This window comes from Parasteatoda tepidariorum, chromosome 7 (genome assembly GCF_982258835.1).
Source record: "Parasteatoda tepidariorum strain Cologne lab strain chromosome 7, Ptep-v5.0, whole genome shotgun sequence".
NCBI lineage: Eukaryota > Metazoa > Arthropoda > Arachnida > Araneae > Theridiidae > Parasteatoda > Parasteatoda tepidariorum.
Genome location: NC_141761.1, coordinates 61,399,104 through 61,422,366, shown reverse-complemented (window position 1 = coordinate 61,422,366; position 23,263 = coordinate 61,399,104). Strand labels below are relative to the sequence as shown.

General features: G+C 31.1%; 1 protein-coding gene and 1 long non-coding RNA gene across 2 annotated transcripts; one reads left to right on the top strand and one right to left on the bottom strand.

Moving 5' to 3' along the window:
• Positions 1-209: 209 nt before the first annotated feature.
• LOC147807181 (uncharacterized) lies at positions 210-14,081 on the top strand. The gene is made up of 2 exons (XR_015435539.1): positions 210-1,642; positions 13,809-14,081. It is a non-coding gene; the product is annotated as an uncharacterized LOC147807181 (long non-coding RNA).
• A 4,162-nt stretch (positions 14,082-18,243) lies between these two features.
• Positions 18,244-20,826, bottom strand: LOC147807180 (uncharacterized). Its single transcript, XM_087168806.1, has one exon. The coding sequence runs from the start codon at positions 20,824-20,826 to the stop codon at positions 18,244-18,246; it is 2,583 nt and encodes an 860-aa protein (XP_087024932.1).
• Positions 20,827-23,263: the final 2,437 nt, after the last annotated feature.

Genomic DNA, 23,263 nt, shown 5'->3' with positions numbered 1-23,263 from the left:
ATTGCTCCAAAATGCTTATGCAAATTCATCAGCATTTAAAATTTAAGAATATCCATTTATGTATTTAATACAGAAGCAGTAAGTAAAAGATAAGAAAGACTTTACTTGATTAAAAAAACTTCATTAGCTTCAAAAATATGCTGAGGAAATATAAGTCGACACGTTTCAAACGCAAAAAACAGGCATCCACTCGCAAGATTTGAAAAAAAAAAAAAAAAAAAAAACTAGAAAAAATGCAGTTTTTCTAGTTTTGTTTTACACATATATTTCAGATTTTTCGTTCGCAACTTTTCTCTCTTCTCAATCGCGTCTGTCAAGTCTTGAGAATAAGAGCTTGTTTGAGCTTGAACCAAATCGTCTTTCGATTTTATCTGCATATTTTTGTAGCCAGTTAAGTTTTTTGATCACTTAAGCATAAATATTATTAGTAGCTTGGAATTAACCTGGAAGAAATGCACTAGTCTTTTTCTGGTATACACTTCTCTGATATTCTTGACAGTCTTTACAGATATATTGTCCGGCTACGCCCGGTTTTTCTACACTGACAATTTTGAAGTTATACTTCTTATGCGACTTCCAACAAGGTTGAGTTAAACGTTTAACGCTACATTTTTATTGGCCGTGAAATCACGTGGTAGGATTTAGTTTTCCCTCATTCATTTCCATATTGTTTTGGTTCTCACTAGCATAAAAATAATAAAAGTCATAAAAGTGTTGCTTTTCTATAAATATTTTTTTAGTTTGGTTTGATACACATATAATTTAATAGGGTAGTATTTTTTATTTTCAAATTTAGTGGATAACAATTATAAAAAATGAGTGAAAACAATCCCACGGACAATGCGACGGATTTAAGGTTATGTCAAGGTACGTCTCTTGTGAATAATCAATTGATTGTTAGGTTTTCTCTTCTGAAATTACATTATGACGCATTCACATACATTATTAATACAAATACATTTTCCATGGCGAGATGATGAGGCAACCACAAGCACTTCCACTGGTCCACGAGGGAAAAATGCACAATATTACCGTTATTACAGAGCACGGAAGCGAGTGGTACAGGAGAAAGAGTCGTTGAATAGAACTAGTGATCCTTCTACGACTGCTGATTCTTCTACAATTAACGTCGCAGGTTGCGAAGTTTAACTGCTTCCGCGCGGAGGGACTCCACGCACTATTTTTTTTAACTTTTAACTAATAAATTGATTTCATTCAAATTTTGTATTTGTCTCTTAAAATCATCTAACGAAATAAGCAATCTAATTTTCAAGTGGTGCTTCACTAGAACCTACTGGTGCTTAAATTATTAGGATCATAAATCTGAAAAAACCATTTTTATTCTGAGAAAATACGTTGATTATCATTTTCTTAAATTAAATTGAATTTTTAAAATGTTGCAATTCTTGAATGTTATATTACATTTACTTTATATTTTAGTCATAAATTCATTTATTCTCTAAATTTAGTTATAAGCTTATAACAAGTATTTATTTCAAGTATAACCATTTTCCTGCTTGACGCAACTAATTATCAGTTTATTCTCTGTAATTATCAGTTTTGATGATCTCATATTAATCTTGTTAATTTCAGCTTTCATGATCAACTCTCATCTCACTCAAGTATTAGGTCAAGAGCTATGGTTTGTATATTTTATTTTTTGAAAATTTCTTGAATAAAACATATATGACTTCATGTAATTACTGAACACCTTGTTCATTAATTTAATTTTGATAGTCACTATTTATTTTGATACTTGTTTTCACTAGGAGCTATACTCGGTTTTGATTCATACACCTGAAAGATAAAATAATTATTTGAGCTTTCAGATCCACAAATGGTCAGGAAAATGGAGGAAAAGATCATCAAAATCAGCTTCATAATCAGGAGAAATTTGATGAAGGGTCTGACACCCGCCTGTCACCTATTTTCGGTTATCTCCTATCGTTAAAGACATTAATTTGACAAATATTTACTGTTTCCTTGCTTAAATATTAATTTCTGAACCCTAACGTATATGAAATGTTGTCTTTATAATTTACAAGGAATCTAAAAATGTACATTACGAGTGGTTATTGCGAAACACTCTTATACATATAAGGATGAGACGTAGTGGCTCAGAAAATAGAGCGTTCGATTTCCCATGAGGCGAACCGGGTTCGAATACCAGCGATGGCTGGTCGATACGAATTCCGTCCCCGGATCACATAGTGCTGATAAATACACAAGTGACCTTTGTGCTAAAATACAAACTAAGGTAAACAACGTTAAAGAGCACAAAAATATTATTAAAAGCAGACAGCTGTCTCGGATGCTCAATGGGCAACCTTCATCAGTGCAACAGAAAGAAATGAGAGAAAATAGGGTAAATATATAGAGAAAGGTGACGTCACAACACTGAATAGGTCAATGACCTATCCAGGGTTCCTTATCCTTCTCCTGTTTGGAAATCTATGATTAAACCTAACTACCCCCCCCCCCTCATCTTTTTGTTCCTTGATTCCCATTCGTCGTCATCCTTTCACTCGTCATCCTTCTACCCTATTTTCTCTCATTTCTTTCCGTTGCACTGATGAAGGTTGCCCTTTGAGCATCCGAAACAGCTGTCTGCTTTTAATAATATTTTTGCGCTCTTTAACGTTGTTTACCAGTTTGCATAGTGCTGATGTTAAATATCCTCAATGGTAGATTTATCATGGGTTAGAGTTCCCTTGCCATTGGGTTCACCGTGGGAGGTTTTCGTGCTTTTCCTTACGTTTACAATTATTCTTTTTTAGTTATTTGAAAATTTAATTTAATAAGAATTTACAAATAATTATTTAGAAACATACTTTTTTAATTATAGGCTTTTCTCCTCATTTTATATGGACTTTGGAAAGTATCAAAGAAACGTTTATTTAGAAGTAAAAATATATAAATTTACATTTAAAAAGATGAATCAAATTTCGATCGATCATTTTCTCATCTAACATTCTTGAGATTCAAGCGAAATAAAATACCCTTTCTTTTTTTTTAAATTCCATGTGTTTATCACTAAAAAAACTCATTTATGAGGGAAATATATTTCGATGCCTTTTGAAATTGATCTTTGTTTTTTTTGAATTTTATGAGACTTTGCATTCTATAAATATGTTTTATTTTTTTTATATTTTCGCTTTTTAAAGATTTATTTGCATCCTTACTTCTACAAAATACAGTGTAATATTTAAAACCAATTTAACACTTAATAGAAACATGGCTACTGACCCAGTGGAACTATTCGCAGTTAACTTGCATTTTAATAATAGAGATACTGATATAATAAAATTAAATCTTTCTATTAGACTTAATCTTTCCCTGGAAAGTTACTCTTTCTAGTGGAGCATAATTATATTTATACCAGACAGTCCAAAAAACACTGGACGTATCACTTTCAAAAGACGTGAGGAAATTTATGCTGTCGAAGGTAGTTATTGTTAATTTACGTCGCACTAGAGCTGCACAACGGGCTATTGGCGACGGTCTGGGAAACATCCCGGAGGATGATCCGAAGACATGCCATCACAATTTTGATCCTCTGCAGAGGGGATGGCACCCCCGCTTCGGTAGCTCAACGACCTGCGCGAAGTCGAGCACTTTGTGGTAGAACAGTTTAACGAGGATCAATACCGCACACCCTCGGTCCCTACGCAGACTGATCCAAGTGGTCACCCACCCGCACACTAACCGTAGCCAGTGATACTTGACTTCGGTGATCTGCTGGGAACCATGTTTTAACAATCAGTCCACTGCGGGACCGAAGGTAGTTAATTAAGAAAGTGATTCATACAACATTTTTCGTTTCTAACGTGAATAAAAAAATTTCTCTCTCTTCGTTTGCATGAAAAAAGTGTTTTTTGAATTCCATTTTATTACCTTCTTCATAGTTTTGTCTATATGTGTGTGTTTGTGTTGGAAAGTTGTCAAAACTGCTATTGGTGATATTGTTCTTGTACTAGTCAGTAAATCACTCTAACTTGGATTGACATCAAACATGGATTTTCAGGAGAAATTTGAGCTCCATATTGAGTCGGAAAGGGGTCTATAGTTTATTGAAGCTTATTTCTTACTGGCTATAAAGTGACAATAATTCCTGCCTGTAGTGAACAGAAAATTATTGAACCTTATATTGTCATCAAGCATAGTGATCAAGTAGATATCTAAGCACTCTAGTTAGGTATATATTTGGTTGCAGAGTTTTACAAACTTTAGGTCAGGAAGTGCCTGAAATTTGTATTCATGTTAGAGATTTGAGTGTTTGAAAAGTAATTGAAATTTTTATTGAAGGATTCTATAATCACGACTCGAAAAATAAGTAATAATAATAAAATAATTGAATCTAAATTAAAGATTTCTCTGCGGATTAAAAGAACAACCGTAATTTTTAGAATTTTGATATTACAAATATTACAGCACCAGTTAAGAATGACACGCCCTCACATTACACTTAAGCGTCTAAATTCATTTATCTATCTTTTCTGAATAATTATTCCAGACAAAATTTCAAGCGTTTTATGTGTATTATCAATGTTACTGGCCCTCAGTGTAATTATGTATTTGTCGCATTGCCTTTTGTGTTTAAGTCAACATATTCTTCAGCTGACATGCCAAGCTTTTCAGCAATATTGATGCAATACAGCAGTGATACGAAATTGTTCGCCAATAATAATGTAGTCGTATTGTGTTTAGGGCAGCATGTTCTTCAGCTGAACTGTCTAGTTTTTCAAGAAGCTGAATGAAATACTCAAGTTGTACGAAATTGTTCTCCAGAATAATGTAATCGGATTGAGTTTAGGTCAACATATTCTTCAGCTGATAAATCAAGCTTTTCAGCAAAATAGATGAGATACAGAAGTTGTACGAAATTGTTCACCACAATAATACAGTCGTGTTGTGTTTAGGTCAACATGTTATTCAGCTGACATGCCAAGCTTTTCAGCAAGATGGAGGAATTACAGAAGTGTTACTAAATTGTTCACCACAACAATGTAGTCACGTTGTATTTAGATTAACATGTTCTTCAACTGGCATGCCACGTTTTTCAACAAGATGGATTAAATCCAGAAGTGTTATAAAATTTTTTACCCTAATAATGTAGTCGAGTAGTGTTTAGGTCGACATGTTCTTCAGCTGGCATACTAAGTTTTTCAAACAAATGGATGAAATACAAAAGTGTTAGGAAATTGTTCACCACAATAATGTAGTCGTTTTTTACTATTATCATTAGCAGAAATGCTAAACACCTTAACTCGTTCCAATGCTTCATAGAACAATAGAAGTAGAGCTCAGCTGAACAAAAGAATTTTATTATAGGAAATTAGGATATTATTCGATGCCATTCTTCGTTGAAAGGTACTTGAAGCTCCAAATATACATGGTGTACATACACAAAGGTACACATGGGAGTACACACAGGCAGTTGTATATTGCAAACACTACTTCTTATAGAAACGGAGAAAATATGTTGATCGTAAGTTCCCATCATAACCCATAAAACCTTTGTTTATGGGTTATGCCATGAAACCTTTGTATTCTTTGTTTATGTTTCTCTTATGTGATACCGTAAACTCGGGTATTTTTCTATCTATTGGCAACACTGTAGTTATTATTCTTCTTGTTAAATTATATTAAGTAATAATTTATGCAGTTTTAAAAAATTAGTTATACGATAAGTAAAAAATTAGTTATACGTTAAGTATTAGATACATTTTGTTGTGTAGTCGCAAATAATAGTTTAAGTTGTGTTAAATTGTTAGTTTTACGCAAAGTATTTATTTGGAATAATTTTGTTATTTTAAGGAATTAAAAACTTGGTTACGAAGTATTTATTTAGATTTGATTTTGACCCTTTCTAAAATGGTTAAAAAGTTTTAAACATAAACAGTGCTATGCTGCCATTCAAATTATAGGGGTCAGAACTTGCCTTTTTCGAGCAAATAGAAATACATATATTAAAGAATGCTCATCCTCGAGTTATGGCTCTAGGGGTGCGAGAAGAAGTAGTGCATCACGCTATTGAGCATTTGGTTGAAGTTTATTCTTATCTTACCTTGCGACTGAGAGGGAAATAGCTTAATAATATTAATAATTTTGCTCCCTGCTATTCTGCAATATCACGAACTCATATTTAACGTATTATGTGTGATTTAATAGCTGCCTAGTAGATATTAAATTATCTCAGAAATTTAATGCATAGAGAACTGTCGAAATATCGCAGACATCTCTTGAAAATAGTTAAAATTAAAATCAAGATACTTCCAGCGGAAAGCAGTTAGACGGTGAAAAAAATATGGTTAATATATTGTTCAAAACTAATAAAGATGTTAGAATTGGAGGAGGTGTTGAAGGATTAGAATATTGAAAAACAGTTGGATGCATTCACTACTTAAGTTTATATGTTGCACGAGATAATTTTGAAAGATGACCAATCAGGTGGCCATAGGCGGCTGCTAATTCTTAGTCTATGAATATGAATTCTATTGTCTTCTAAATGAATATGAATTCCGTATGAATATGAATTCCATTATCTATGAATATATAAAATTTCAACTAGTTTTCTATAATTGCCTATGAAAAAAAATCAGTTAAGTAAAAATTGTTTTTAATCTTTATTAGCAAAAGTTTTCTATCATGAAGTTTGTTTTCCCATGTAAGGGAGCAATAAACTTTAAAATTGAAATTAAAAATATGAGTACGTAAAGTAAATATTTCAAAGGACGAAGGAATAAACAAAATAAAATATAGAAAAGAAATAGCTCAGCTTAATGTGGTCTCTTAGAGGATAGATTTCTACATCGGGAAAAAGCTAAGTAGTATAAAACTCGTTGCTTATGTTAAATGTTTAATTAAAATTAGAATTAATTGTCAGACACATATTTATAAAGAAAAAAAACATTCAGAAATTTTTTTTGGAATTCCTTCTTTCTTTCCCTTAAACATTAGATAGTAATGAGAAAATAACAATTCCTAAATTCCAATTTAAGAGTAAAAACTCTATGTGAGAGTTGAAAATGAATCTAGAATAGAAATGAGCTTGAACTTGAATTTTAAACTAAATTCAAATAGATCGTTAAATTAACTTCAACTTAAAAATTTATTTCGGCAATACCTTTTTTTAAAACACAGCACATTTTCTTCAGAAAAAGCTATTTTTTATTTATCTTGTATTTTATTGAGAAACTGAATTATTCCACAATTAGTTCTACTAATACAATATGTAATTAGTACGTGTTACTTGTGACACTCGTATTTTGTATAGGCAACCTCTTATCTAATATCCGAAAGATTTCATGGTTCAATTAATGATTTATTTAAATTCTGATTCAAGAAACCATCTTTATGAATTTCTTAAATAGTCGTCTATAATTATGCAAATAGAAAGAGAAAAAAAAATCTTTTTTTGCGTTAGTGTTATGCAAGTGTGGGGGTCATTTTTTCAACCAATTGTTGCAAACAGCTCATTTTTTGAAGTACAAAGGGTAACCATTACTTTGTAAATTTATGCTTTTTTATTCCATAATATACTTTGTAAAATTAATCACCGAAAAAATACTATGCCTAACTTTTACCAAATAAATATTTTGTATTTTGGTATCCGCTAAATGTTTATAGAAAACAAATGATAAATAGATGTTTGAATCATATGTTATTTTAATTTATTTTGATAAATTTTAAAATATTTTAACTGAAAATTTAAATGGAGTTAAAATGAATGGAAATAAATGAATGGCATTATGAACTGTCAAAATGAATGAAATTATACCTATAGGCTATGGTTGTCTATCACGCATTTTTTCTTTCAACCTTTTTTGTTTTTGCCTTAACAGTTAATTCCGTTAACACTTTTATTTTTTTTAAAGTTAATTTCCATTTTAAACCTTCAAATTTGTGCAAGCTATAGGCTAATTTAATTTTCTCATCTTAATTTCTTCTGATTTCAGATTTTAAATCCTTCCAGAAATTTTCAGATGTTAACAATCCAAAAAACCCATTAGATAATCTTCCTGTAATTTCCTTTACAGTTGTTTCCAAAGTTCACCTATAAATAGAAATATGAACTGTTGTTTAGATTGATATAGATAAATCGGTAATCATGAAAAGCATTTTGGATGAGAAATATTTGATGTAATTTTAAATGAGATTTTCTAATTGTGCGATAATTTTCAAAAAACTGAACACAGCTGTAGAATTATTTCTCTTATGGTATTTCTGATTATAAAATGAATAAATATAAAATGAAGAGATACAAAATTAAATGATTTTGAGTAATTGCTTAGAGATTTTTATTTTTTTATTTATGTATAAATTTTGTGATACCCTCACAGCTATAGCGTGTTTTATTGAAACAGAATAAAAATGACATAAAAGAGAATACTTCAAACAAATGTATTTAAAAATTATTACTTTACTTAAAAAAAGCAGTTTTCTTTATCATTTCTAAAGCTGTACATCCTTTTAAAAATGTCATTTTTTCAATGTTTGGGGATTTCAAAACATTAAATGTTCTTAAACTAGGCCCATGATGTCTGTTTTATTATAGCCGAAAATGTATGGCTTTCTATTTAATGTTCTGCAACGTTTACTTTTGGCTGTGGAAAATGTTATATTTTAAAGAAATATGGCAAGTTTCGACCGTTTTTTACAAGATTATTTTTGATATTCTGTTCTTACGTTTTGAAGCATTTGAACAGAAATGATGTGGAAATCCTTGATATACAATTCTATAGGTAAAATGTGTCTTAATAGAAAATAATGTTTATGTTCAATATGAAATCTTCAATGTTTAGAGAAAAAAATAAAAATGTTTCATACAAAGTATTAAATAAAAATCTAAAACACAATTTATGTAATTATAGTCTTGAAAAGAAAAGCAACATGATTAAAATGTGGTTTGATTTTTAAACTGCATTTAACTTGCGAAAAGGAAAAAAAAGATGATGTTTTATATTAGGTAGTATCAAACAATATGCAATTTTATGTTATTGTGAAGCAGTTTGAAAAAACATTAAAAAAAAGATCATTTAAATTTAAATTATTTTTTTAACGTCATTTTCTTGTTGCTACTTAAGTTAGTGAAGCAAAACAAATACTAAATTTTAAATATTAATAATAATACTAATGATATATTTGCAATGCACTTGCCAATTTTTTTATTTATCAAAATTAAATTTCTGAATCACAATTTTCCAACTCTTCAAAAAATCAGTTCAATCTTGGTTCTGCTATAATTTGGCGAAAATTTGACTCAACATATTAGTTACTTGCATTCATCAGTTTTTTTCTCACAATTTTAAGAAGAATTTATTTTCACGATGATACGTTTACTTAACACCATGTTGAGACTTCAACATACTTTGAACGATATTATGGTTAAACATATTCTGAAATTCCCAACTGTACACGCTTTTGGAAAGATAAATTTTCCTTTTAAATATTTTAGCACCTCGAAATATTTTGCAATGGTAGAAGTTCTATGTTAATATCAAATTGCGATTATCGGTTGCAAACATACAAATAGCTCCATTAATTTTTTTTCATATAACTATGGCATGCTTTACGCTAAAAGTTTAATGATTTATACTTAATGACATTTCAAATAAAATCAATTTAATTGTTTCCTATGTTATTGGCATATTGTTTCTATTTTTGTGCATATATAAAAACGTGTTTACTTAGGATTGCCAAGGGAACATGACTATATTTTTTCAAGATTATTTTTGAGGTTTTATTTAGTCTACAACCTGATAATTTATACCTAAAGATATTATCGAAATAATATATAGTGCATGTATAACATAACTTATATTTATATTTATTAGTCATATTTATATTATGTTGATATTTATTAGTTTATAATAAATTAGATTTAAATTTTGTTTACAATGTAAACGTAAAACAAAACCTCTTACTCAGAACTTTCAGCTGTGTATTGTTATTTTACACGAAACTTGTTTACTTAGAAATGCCAAGAGAACATTACTATTTTTTAAAGTTTTTGTTTTAGGTTTTAATCAACAATCTGATGATTTATACCTAAAGATATTATCAAAATAGTAACTTTAATTTTATTCCTATTTTGTTTACAATGAAAATGAATAATAAACCTTCTTATAAAGAACTGAAAGCTGTGAACATTTATTTAAAACAAAACTTTTTTACTTTAAATTAGCAAGTAGATGTAACTATCTTTTATATTTTTCTTCAGGTTTCATTCTAAAATCTATTGATTTATACATAAAGATATTATCGGAATTATGACTTTAATTTTATTTCTATTCTGTTTACAATGTAAATATAAAATAAACTTATGCATAAGTGCAAGCTGTGCATATTTATTCAATAATATTGATACATATAACTACTGTTCTGATATGAAAAATATAGTCAAACAAATCTTATTTATTTCATTCAAATAATATTGCAAGAAATGTTTTTAAAGTATTTCTGTGTTTTACATAATGAGATCGGAAATCAATCACCCAATATTTACTCAGATCAAAAAATCTGAAGAAAAAACGTTTAAAGTATACGTACATCATATTTATTGCTTTATTTCTTTCTTAAAGATTTTCTTGTAATGCACTTTTTTACTGAAACCAAATCTTCTTCATCATCAATATTAGAGCTAGAGTAAAAACTCGATATGGGTTTTCTTAAAATACGAGAAAATATTGCTTACATTCATGGATTTTTTTTTTGATTTCGTAAAAACTGCACCCATTTTCGATCAATGTTTCGACCATAAGGCCTAAAAAAATCCGTATTTTGCTGTATGAAATTACAATGTCTGGAATATTTTAATCTAAAAAAGCTTCTTTCATACTTCTTTGAATATCTGATTTTGAGACATTTATCCGATTCTACTGACATTTCCCTTCGAAAATATTTTATTACAATCGATTAGTAATGATAAATGAATGATCTCTGGAGGTTAGTTAAGATAAGCATTTCTTAATTTATTTAAATTAATCATCAAGGAAATACTTAAGTATGATTTTTCTTAGATTTTAAATTTTTTTTCTATGAATTGAGCTCAGACTAACCAATTTTTTTTCTCATTTTTGTAAAATATTAAATTATTAGTAAATAATTTCAAGTTTATTTAATATTATATCTATGAGTGAAGACTTATTTATATTAAGAAGAATTATAAGAAAAGCCTGGTTGTAAAGTTCTAAAAAGTACATAATTTTTTGAAAGAGTCTTAATTCAATAGATCTGACGTCCAATTAAAGGAAAATGCGAGAGTTTATACAGGATAACTTTTACAAATGTTATTCATTTTTAGAGTTTTACATTCTAAATTTCTGATATAAAAGTTGATTTAGATTGTATGATGTGATTTCTGAAAACTGTCTGTCAAGAAAGGGTAAACAATAAATTGTATTGCAACATTATTATCTATAGGATTAGTGAAGATATTAATAAATTTAAAAATCAACGTTCAATTTTATTGTTTTTCGCTTATACAATTTTATAGTTTTTCGAAGATGAAGACAAAATAAAGCACATATGCTTTAAAAAGTCAATTATTTCTTCACAAATAGAAATTTTATGCTAATAATTTAACTCTTCAAGCCATTTATTCAAGCCAATATAAAATTATGAATAAACTTTTCAGTTTCTTATTTAGGGAAGGTATTTGTAAAATCTTAAATTTTTATAATATTTTTGATAAAGGAATATAGCTCTTCAGAATTTGATACCTAACGTTTCAGTGCTTGCATTAATAGAGAGATTCAATATACAATCGTGCAATAATTACTTTATAGCTGTTATACTTATATTAATAATGTTGTATTTGCTATGGTACTGACTATAATATATCCATCAATATTTAATGTAGTGCATTTTACACGTGATATATTTCAAATATATGATACGCAGTTTCTTTTACAACGTTTCCTTTTTAAATGCTTAGTCTATGATGTTTAAAAGCAAAAACTTGTGTTCTAAAATTAGTCTTAGAATCCAAAAAAAAATGGATTTCCCTGTCAATCTTTACAACGGTTCAGCACGAGTACACATGTTAAGAAACTGTTACATTTACAGTAAAAACTGTCTGCTAGTGTGCCAGCATAAAGCTGATTATTTCGCAGAAAAATACTGTTATTTTGAAACGGACTCCAGTTTTTAAGCAGAAAAGTAATGCTATTTTAGTAAAAACACATATAAAACAACTATTTCAGTATTGTGTTAAGCTGAGAGAAAACTTCGCAAGACCAGTCAAGGCAAGGGTTCGAAACCGGGGCACCACATTAGGAGGAGAGCGCTACATTTTCTGAACAATATAATCTCATATGTTTGGTTATAAAGAAAAATCACTCTTTAATTTAAAAGTCTTATTTATTAAGGTCATATTTACGTGTAAAAATGTTTAAAACAATAGTATCCACCCATATGAAAGTTGTTACTATTTTCATTTTCCGAAAACTTGCATCTAAGATAATAATTAGGTAGTGTATCAATTTAGCAATGAAAATGAATCGCAATTTCATTTAAACTGTGTTCTAAACCATATAATAATTTTTGAAATGCAAGAGCAAGTATAGAAAATAATCTAAATTAATCTAAAAAAAAGATTAAGTTACGAAAGAAGAAACGGATTACGGTTAAAAAGAAAGATTACGGTTAGTAAAGCTGCATGGAAAAAAACTAGAATTTGAATAGACAGTTTTAATCCGTTTATGATTAGGTTGCAAAACAGAGAAAACTGCTTGTGAAAAACAGCTTTAAAATGTCAAATATATGAAAAAAGTCTGTAAAAGAATTGCAGCACGCGGGTAACGATTAAAAACAGAAAAAAATGAGTATCTTTAAACAGTTTTTTTCCGTAAAAAATATGATTTTTTTTATAGAATTGACAGTTAGTCTGAAATACAGTGTAGTCTGAAATACTTATTAGTAAATATGAGATTATAATAATGATCACTTCTAATATTTTGTCAAATTTTGATTTATAACCACTTAATTCTTAGAATTCTAGTACTATTCACTTTATTCTCAACCGTGTTTCGTGTTTTCAACGGTATGGAAAGTATTTGCGAAGTTTGTTTCACCTTTCGGTAAAATATCCGTTTGTACTGATTTCAATTTTCTTCAGATATAATTATTTGCTTTTGATGACAAAAAATTTGTTTTCAACTGGTAGCAGTGGTGCAGCCTTTGATAGAGCTATACGTCGATGCAATAATTTGTAATCTGGAATTAAGATGTATAAATTCTCTAAATATCTATCAAGCCGAATTCAATGGAGAAACGCATTAAAGAAAAAAGGAATACAGCAATGGAGTAAAGCATTAAAAAATAAAGAAATAGTCTTTTGTTCTGCTATGACGTAAGAGATGTATAGCAAAATTTCCTAGAGGGTATGTTTCTTTCTTCTTTTTTTTCTAAAAAGATGGTGAATAAAAGCTTTTAGATTAATCAATGTCTTTACCGAAATACTATTTTGCGGATACTTATAAATTTTTAGCAAAGTAAAAGAAACATAAATACTCTTATTTTAAGAGTACAGTTGACAATGGTTTTAATTAATTTAAACAATATTTTTGAGGTTAACGTTTAAAAATATTTTTATTATATCATACATGATTATTAGAATTTATTACTTTTATTAAAAAATTTAAATTTCGTTCGAGATTTCAAATAAATGATTATTTCATCAAAAAAGTTTTATGATTTGAGATAATATTCTATAGCTTATAAGTCCTGCTTACTTTATCCAGATATTAATGTAAGCTATTATGTATTTAGTTTGAGATGTTACTAAATGTGGAGTATTTCGATAGTTACAGATGAGTGATGAATCCTATTAGTAAGGCAATGCCATTTGGAATCTGCTCTGTAAATTGGAAATGACAGTTAAGTGAGGCATCACAGAGATTAGATATCAAAAATTGATGAACATGGAAATGAGAAGCAAATATGAGTATTGGTTTACGAATCAATTGTTATTATCATAAACTATGTTATTTATATATTTAATACAAAGAATTTGCGTGTTCATCTGCACTGTATTGCGTAAATAATGTAACCATTAAAGATGCGACATTCAATTCTTACGAAGCCTGATTTCCGATTTTATTTAATTAGATTTTTTTTAGAGGAATTTAAAAAAAATGAAATTTTCTCATTTGTTTAGCCAAAGCCATTGTTTTAAATCAATATATAAATGACCGGGATAGTCTGGTTGGATTTCATTCGTGAGAACGAGAGTTCGAATCCAGCAGGCCAGAGACTTCCTATGCAGTAAATAGTGACTGATGAACTATAAGTCAGTCGGGTCATAATATCCTTCACGTTCCCATAAAAAATTTTTCTTCAGGGTTACTGAATAGGAGATTGATCGTTCTCAGGTCAAAATTACAATCTTTGAATGAATGAAAGGATGTATGAATTGGTCCACCATATAAAAGGGTGAGGCTTATGGGTGGGGTGAAATTCAAATTCTCAGCCACAGATGGCGCCACTGGGAAACAAGAAGAATCACAGAATTTGTGTGTTCATCTGCACTGTATTGCGGGTATAATGTAACCATTAAAGATGCGACATTCAATTCTTATGAAGCCTGATTTCCGATTTTATTTAATTAGATTTTTATTTTAGAGGAATTTAAAAAAATGAAATTTTCTCATTTGTTTAGCCAAAGCCATTGTTTTAAATCAATATATAAATGACCGGGATAGTCTGGTTGGATTTCATTCGTGAGAACGAGAGTTCGAATCCAGCAGGCCAGAGACTTCCTATGCAGTAAATAGTGACTGATGTCAGTACAGTAAATACTGACTGATAAGTCAGTCGGGTCATAATATCCTTCACGTTCCCATAAAAAAATTTTCATCAGGGTTACTGACAGTGGCGTATCTAGGGTATGGCAAGTATGGCGAATGCCATGGGCGCATTATTTCAAAAAGGCGCAAAATCAATCAACATCAAAGATTATTTTTTTAATTAAAAATTTTACAAATTTTTTTTTCAAGTTATGGCAGAATTAAAAAAAGCATCGAACATTTAACCTTTCCTCGAGGGCTCGAAAAGAAGACATCGAATTCTTTCGAGGAACTCTTTTTATAACTGGGGGAGTGAAATATGAAAGCGAACCGCTAATAATAAAAACAAAGTAGGTGACGAGCGTTAAACAATTTTAACCTCCCACTGTTTTTCATTTTTTTAATAACTTCGTTTGAAAACTCATAGACCACCTCAGTTAGGGATAATAGGAGGGCCAAGGTTTCCAGCGCTTTTACATAACTCGAAAAGCGCGGGAAATCTAAGTTGTTATATTGGATTCAACATTAAAAAAAATGGGGGAAATAAGAAAAAATTTTTAAACAACTTGACGTCTGTGTAATAACAATTCATACACGTTTCTGCATTCATTCACTAGACACTTTTTCTTTCATTATACTTTCAAGTTGAGCAACAGAGGATTCGAAATAAATAAAAAAAAATTTTATATTCATGAATACATTCAAGATAAATACTAAAATAAATCAGTAATTAAAAGTAGCTTTTTCTTTCCTACTATTATATTTACGATGATTTCGGCAAAAACCAAATTTTAATTATAATATCGTAATATAAAGAATAATGCAGCGTTTTTAATAATTATAATTATAACTCTCTTTACTAACTTTTTGATACTTTCCAATAAAAATATTTTTAATTTCAGAGAATTTCCTAAATATTTAACATTTAATGTCGATCAAAATCCTTTGACAAAAAGACTTTTAGCCCCATATTTAATTTTATAAACGTCGTTGAACAGCCGACCTAATTCCGTAGCCTTGTAATTTTGAACCCAATCCAGAAGACAAGGGAACTCCTATATCGAGAAATGGGAGAAATTTGCCTTCGTGGAGCTAACCCGCATTTGCGTTACATGGAGAGGAAGACCACGAGAATCTCCTACGGTTAGCCTGACGGGAAGGGAACTCTAACCCATGATCCGTCTACAACTGAGGATATTTCCATGATATTTCACGTCAGCACTGTGGTCGGTGCAAGCCGGGTGCGGAATTCGTATCAACTGGGATTCGAACTCGGTTCGCCTCATTGCAAGGCGAACGCTCTATCCCCTGAGCCATCGCGGCTCCCATATTTAAATTAAAAGGAATTTAAACTTATTTTTTTCTAAAATGTAGCTTCTTATTGCTTCACGATACGTCAAAGCTGTAATAGAAAGAATTTAAGTTATCGCTGATAAAATGAAAAGACAAAATGTAAGCTCATTATTTATTATAGAAAATTACAGGGAATTTTATTTATTTTATTTTTTTAGTGCATTATTAATTTCATTTTTTCTACTAAAAACGAAAAATAAAGCACAAACTTAACGTGAAATTTTTTGAGGAAAACGAAAAAAAAATTTTTTTTTCCAGGTATAAACGAAGATAAAATAAACAGTTTAATAATGTTCATTCAGAAGGGTTATTCACGAGTAAGAGTTATAAATATTGAAGTTCCCAATATTATAAACAAGCAAGACATTATAAGACTTTATTGAAACTGTAACTCAGAGTCAAACTATAATATTGCACAAGGGAAAAAAAAAAAAAAACACTAAAATAGCCACAAAAAATCATGGTTGCATATAAAAGTAAAATAATTAACTTAATAACATAATTTAGATTACAAAAGTATGGAATATGTACTAGCATTAAGAATGTATATTGTAGAATTGTATTGAATGTGTATTGTAGTACTATGTATGATGTTATAGCTCTTGAGTAGCAAATATATAGATATAAGTCAATGCCTTTTTCCTCGGCAATACATAGCGTATTTGTTTAAAATCGTGTCCTTTTTTATAATAAGATGATAAAAATAGAAAACAAATCCTAAAAATAATATTTATTGATTTCGTTTATCTAAAATAGTTTACTTAGACAGTCAATTAAATTTAAAATAATTTATTTGGAAAAAATGCTTTTCTACTTAGATTATTTGATATTATTTATGTGTAATTGAAAATGCTATACGTTAAATATAAATTATAATAATATAAGCTGAATCTTTAAATTTAAAATATTTATCTATATGAAAAAATTAGTAGTACAACAGACTAAAAAAATGAAAGGCGAACGAAAGAAACTTTGGAAGTTCAAAAGTTGGTGACAAACGTAAAGAAATTTTTCTCCCCTTATCTTAAGGAAAGTGAGACCTCCAGTTAAAAGAACGATTTTCGGGGGAGGAAATGAATGGAACCCCTTCAGGCAGAAAAACCAGATGGCCAGATGGTGATGACCAGAGGACAGAGAGATGTGAAAACCATGGGGTGTCCCAGTCTTGCTTAGACAAATTATTCTGTAGTGAAATGCTTGTAAATCTTAAATTTTATCAGGGGTTAAAATCTCTTTGAAAAACGTTTTCGGAATTTGCTGAATAGATTTCAAGTAGAGCCCCTTCTATAAATTAGCGTAAATTCTTCCTCAACAGGAGATTTTTACCACCCATGGTGGTAATCACCGCCACTAAAGTGTGAAATACTAAAAATAGGAGGTTCCTCTGATGACTCGCTCTACAAATAATTTAAACCAATGGAACGATTTAATAATGAATACTTTCCACTATTTTGAAAAATAAAGGGCAGGCGTTATAAGTAGTTAGGTGCTCATACAAAAAATTCTGCTCGTTTTAGTTAATGTTTCAAGATTTAAGCCAAGAAAATCAAATATTTAAAGTCTTTAGATTTTTATAATCTATTTTGATGCAGCTTCTGGACTTTTATAGTTGGTTCATAGATTTAAAAAAACAACGTGTACTACAAGGATTTTCTTTGATTGTAAGTAATCATTTCCTTAATATTTAAATTAATGCATTTATAACGAATACTAAACAAAGACTTCTAAAGATTCAATATATATCAACAAGGAATCTTACCTTGTTTCGGCTTCTTGTTCTGCCTTCACCTAGTATTCTCTTCCAAAGGTCTTGGGCTGTAGATAACTAATACACTTAGGCTGAAAAATACTTCGCACAAAACGTTTAAGAATTAAATTTAATAGTTAAGCATGATAAAAAAGGGAAAGCTATATACAGATGAAAAGAGTTGTACGTTGTACATGACAAATTCTAAGCTATACCACGCTCGTGGAGAAAAAGTTCGTAATTGAATGTTTCTGTTATTGTCCGCTAGGGGGGATCGAGGTATTCTCAACACTCCCCTCCTTGAGTTCAGTAGAGTGACTAGCTGAACTCAAAAAAAAGGAGAAAGTCGCAGCATCAGGGTTCAAATCGATCAGGAACACGCACTTGTCTTCCAGCACGAGTTTGCAGAGGCGCACACTGATGAGGAGCTTGCTTCTTTAGTTGTTCAGTCAATTTTTCTTCAGTTGTTTTGTTGACTTCAAGAGGACAAAGTTTTTTCAAAGGACGGATTATGATTCCGGATTTGGTTTGCAACTTAGCAGTTCGGGCATGTCCATCTTTACTTGGCAAAATCTTTAAAATACGCCCGAGAGGCCACTGAATTCTGCTTACATTGTCATTCCAAATTATCGCAATGTCCCCAACTTGCAGAGCTTCTGAAGTTTTGGTCTTTGAAGAAGTTTCTCGAAGTTGACCAAGATATTCCATTCTGAATCTCTTTCGAAGATTTTGACAGATTTTATTTCTGTATGCAAGTCGTTTTTTGAATTTTTCTTGATCTAAAATATCGAAATCTGCAACACCCACCTGTCTTATTTCTTGAAGGAACATCATTGGTGTTATTGGTGATAGCTCCTCCGCATCATCGGACACATAAGTCAGGGGGCGTGAATTCATTACACTCTCACAGTCACAGAGAACTGTTACCATTTCCTCGTAATTCAACGATGTTCTACCCAGAACCTTTCTTAGGATTTTCTTCATCATGCCAATTAAACGTTCCCAAAATCCCCCATACCAAGGGGCAGACGGGGGAATGAAATTCCAGGTAATTGATGACAGATTGGATTCAGTCTTAAGCTTTTCCCAATCAATGCTTCTTAGAAGGTTCTGTGTTCCAACGAAATTAGTTCCATTATCTGTGTAGACAACTGACGGTCTTCCCCTTTGTGAGATAAATCTTCTAAGTCCCAAAATTAAGTTTTCAGTAGAGAGGGATGATAAGAGTTCTAAGTGAACAGCCCTAACTATAGCACAAGTCACCATCAAGATCCAAGTTTTTTGACCATCTTTCAGAATGAGGGGACCAGCCAGGTCAGCACCTACAATTTCAAAGATGGCTGCATCCTTCACTCTATCTGCTGGCAAAAGACCATCTGGTACATTGGAAGGTTTAGAATGAAAACGTTTGCAGATGACACAAGATTTGATGGCATTTCTTATAGTTTTTCGACTTTTCAAGATCCAAAATTCTTCACGTAATGTAGACATCAGTAATTGAATTCCACAATGTCCTAATTGCTTATGTTTCCAATAAATCAGATTTTTAACCACAGTATAATCTGAGGGAAGAACTATTGGAAGACGGAAATTAAAATCATCTTCTCTCATAAATACCTTAGTTTTAATTCTGATCAGTCCTTCATCATCAATAATTGTTTTCAAAGAATTCAGTCTCTTATTTCCATCGTTGGCAAAAGCATCCTTTTGGACACATTTCAGAATTATTTTCTCAGCATTTTTCAATTCTTTATTGTTGAGTTCTCCAATGGTTCTGTCATTTTCTCTTTTCTTTGAATTTTCAGCGAATCGAAAAATCCATCCTGTTATTCTCAACAATTTCAAATAAGATGAGTACTTGTAAAATTTTTCACTCTCCTTTACGTTAGTAGCAGTAACTATAGTCTTTCTTTTTTCTGCATTGATTGTATCGATATTTGGCAATATTTCGCTCTTTGGCCACCTTTCTTCAGGTTCTTTTAGAAAATCAGGACCATTCCACCATTCAGACTGCAGAAGAGTTTTTGCTGAGCAACCACGTGATGGTAAGTCAGCGATGTTTTTATTTCCAGGAACAAATTTCCATGAATTCGGGCAAGATAATCTTCGGATTTCTCTGACTCTATTTTCCACATATGTACCCCATGGTACGTCAGTTTTAATCCAATATAAGGTATCCATAGAGTCGGTCCAGTAGTGAGTTTCTACATCTTCGAGTTTCAGATCTTTTTTGACGGATTCTGCTAACCTTGCTCCAATGCAACATGCCAAAAGCTCTAGACGAGGGATAGTTATGTTCTTTAACGGAGCTACTCGGGATCGAGCCTGGACTAACTGGCAGGTTACATCGCTCTCAACTTTAACTCTAAGGAAAACACAGGTGGCATAGGATTTTTTGCAAGCATCGCAGAAAACATGCAAAGATAAACTTCCTGAATGGAGTATGAACTCACTCAATCTTCGGGGTATTTTCACGTTTTGCAGTTCAAAAAGTTGAGTTTTCCACTTATGAAACTCTTTAACAATATTATCAGGCAACTTACAGTCCCATGAAACTTTGATTTTCCAGCACTCTTGTAAAATTATCTTCGGAATCAAGGTTAATGGTGCAGTAAATCCAATTGGATCAAAAAGCTTGTGAGCTAATGAGAGAATACTTCTTTTCGTTACAGGTTCATCCTTAAATTCCAATTTTCTTAAATCACAAGTTAAAGTATCTTCTTCTGTACTCCATAGCAATCCTAGTACAGGTACTTCTTTTATATTCAAAGATTCAAATGGAAATTCGTCCTTTTCAGCAATGCTAGTGGAATATCTGTTGTTACACCATCCTCTAAGATCAAATTTGGCTGATGCAAGTAGTTTACAAGATTCATTTCGAAAATAGTCCAGTTCTTGAGGAGAATCGACACTGGTGACGCAGTTGTCCACATACATCGAGTTCCTAAGTTTAGTGGCTAGATCTTTAAGATGCGCAGGGGCTTGTTCTAAGTGATGGTCTAGAGTTGCAGCTAAAAGAAACGGGCTACAGTTTATCCCAAAAACAACCCTGCAATGACGATAAATGACCTCTTTTCTATGATCTCCTTCTTTTCACCATATGAAACGCAAATAGTCTCTGTCCCGCTAAGTAATGATATTTGCAAAAATGCTTTCCGAATATCAGCGATGACTCCTATTTTTCCAACCCTGAAGCGATTCAAAACTGAGGGAATTAAATCAATTAAATTAGGGCCTTTTTCAATACAGTCATTAATGGAAACAGAGTTTCGAGTGCGAGCTGAGCCGTCAAAAACGGGTCTACATTTCGTAGTAGATTGTTCTTTAAATACAGCCCTATGTGGTAAATAACTAACATTCGATGTTGAAGAGGCTTCAGGTTCGCCAACTCTCTCAATAATCCCCTCAGATTCCTATTCATCAAAAACCCTTTCATAATCTTTAAGTTTGTCAATTGATTTTAAAGACCTTATCGTGTTCTTTAATCTTTTTTCTGTCAAGGATTTATTATCGGCAAGAGGAATGTGTCCATCGAACCATGGAAGGCAAACTTTATACCTCCCGTCATGATCCATCGTTACAGTTTCTTTAAAGTGTTTTAGGGCAAGATCCTGTAATTCTTCTCTAGATCGTTTTTCACAAGGATCAACAATTCCCAATGTATCTAAATCCCATAAATCTGAGATTTTTGCATCATTAACATGAAGGGATAGAACCAAAAGCGAACTATCAAATTTATCATGATTGGCTGACTTTCCCATTACAGTCCACCTTAGGTTGGTCTTTACTGCCACTAATCCACAAGAGAGATGTTCTATACGATCTGTTATAAGCTTTGTTACAACGTCGGCCCCCAATAGTAAATGTATTTCGTTCAAATTCCTTTCATGTAAACACTCCTTACTTTTTGGGGAAATATCACTCAAAATATACCCTTTGACTCCAGATCTTTTAGCAACTCAAAATTATTAGCCCTGGGAATATTCGTACAGATTTCCTTTTGATCCATAGCAACTAACTCACAACTATATTTTCTATCGATACTACTTAACTGCAAAGCGAATCGATTATGCAGTTCTGTTGATTGAGATCCTCCAAAAAGTCCATGAGTAATTTCTTCTTCACCCAATTTTTCTAATCCCATTCTTTCAGCTACAAATTTACTAATGTAACTCTTTTGGCTGCCTGAGTCATAAATTCCCCCCCATAAAGTGTTCTTTACCTTTATTGTGTATACGAACAATCAATGTTTGCAAATATACAGTTTCAGATGATGTTTGATTCGTTAATACGTTATCTTCAGAATTAGGACTATTTTTATCTTTAATATCATGGTCAAACTTAGAAAAGCACAAGACAGTTTGATGTTTACCTTGGCATCTACTGCACACAACCTTAAAACGGCAGAAGCGTGCAATATGGCCTTTATTTTCTAAACATTTGAAACAAATCCCCTTCTTTAACAAAATATCTCTTTTCTCCTCAACGGATTAGCATATTCACATACGGAACTCTCATGTTTTGAGGAGTCGCAAAAGCCGCATAATTTTTTATTCATGTTTTCATTTATTTCAGAAGAGATTAATTCTGAAGCGGAAATGAATTTATTTTTATTTTCTGATTTATTATATTTGAATCGAGTATCGGGAATATTTTGCTTAGGGCTGGTAGAAAATGATTAAGAGAAGCGGAGGGGTCGAAGGTCATCCGCATTATTCATTATTGCAGATCGTTCTCTAGAATTTAACTCCTTGGAGAGAAAGCTCAAAAGTTCTTTTATATTTGATTCAGTTTCACTTTCACGTCTGTTATATTCTAAGACTAAATCAGGCGGTAAAATTTTAATGAGAATGGGGCATAAAACATTTCCGTAATTTTTACAGATTAATCCTAAAGATTCTAAACTTCTTATTTGTGTATTTATGTTATCATAAAATTTTCGGAAAGAAATTACATCTCGTGAGTTCTTTAATGGTTGCATATTTATGATATTATTCATGTGGGCGTTAATAAGAATATCTGTTCGGGCAAATCTTTCTTTTAATAATTTGACTGCCGTGTCATATGTTTCTTCAGGAATAGAAAAACCTTCTATTGTAATCAGGGCAGTTCCACCCAAATGAGCTTTTAAGTAATTAAACTTATCAATTTTATCAAGAGTGTCATTGTTATGAATGGCCGACTCAAAACTGTTCCAAAATGTCAGCCATTGTTTAAACTCGCTCTAAAATTTGGGAATGCTTAATTTGGGGAGTTTAATTCGAATACTTTCTTTTTGTTCACTTTTATGATTTGTAGACTCATCAAATCCTAAGGATTCCTTATTTTTAGATTTTTCAATCGATATGGTTTCGTTTAATTCCTGAATTTTCTC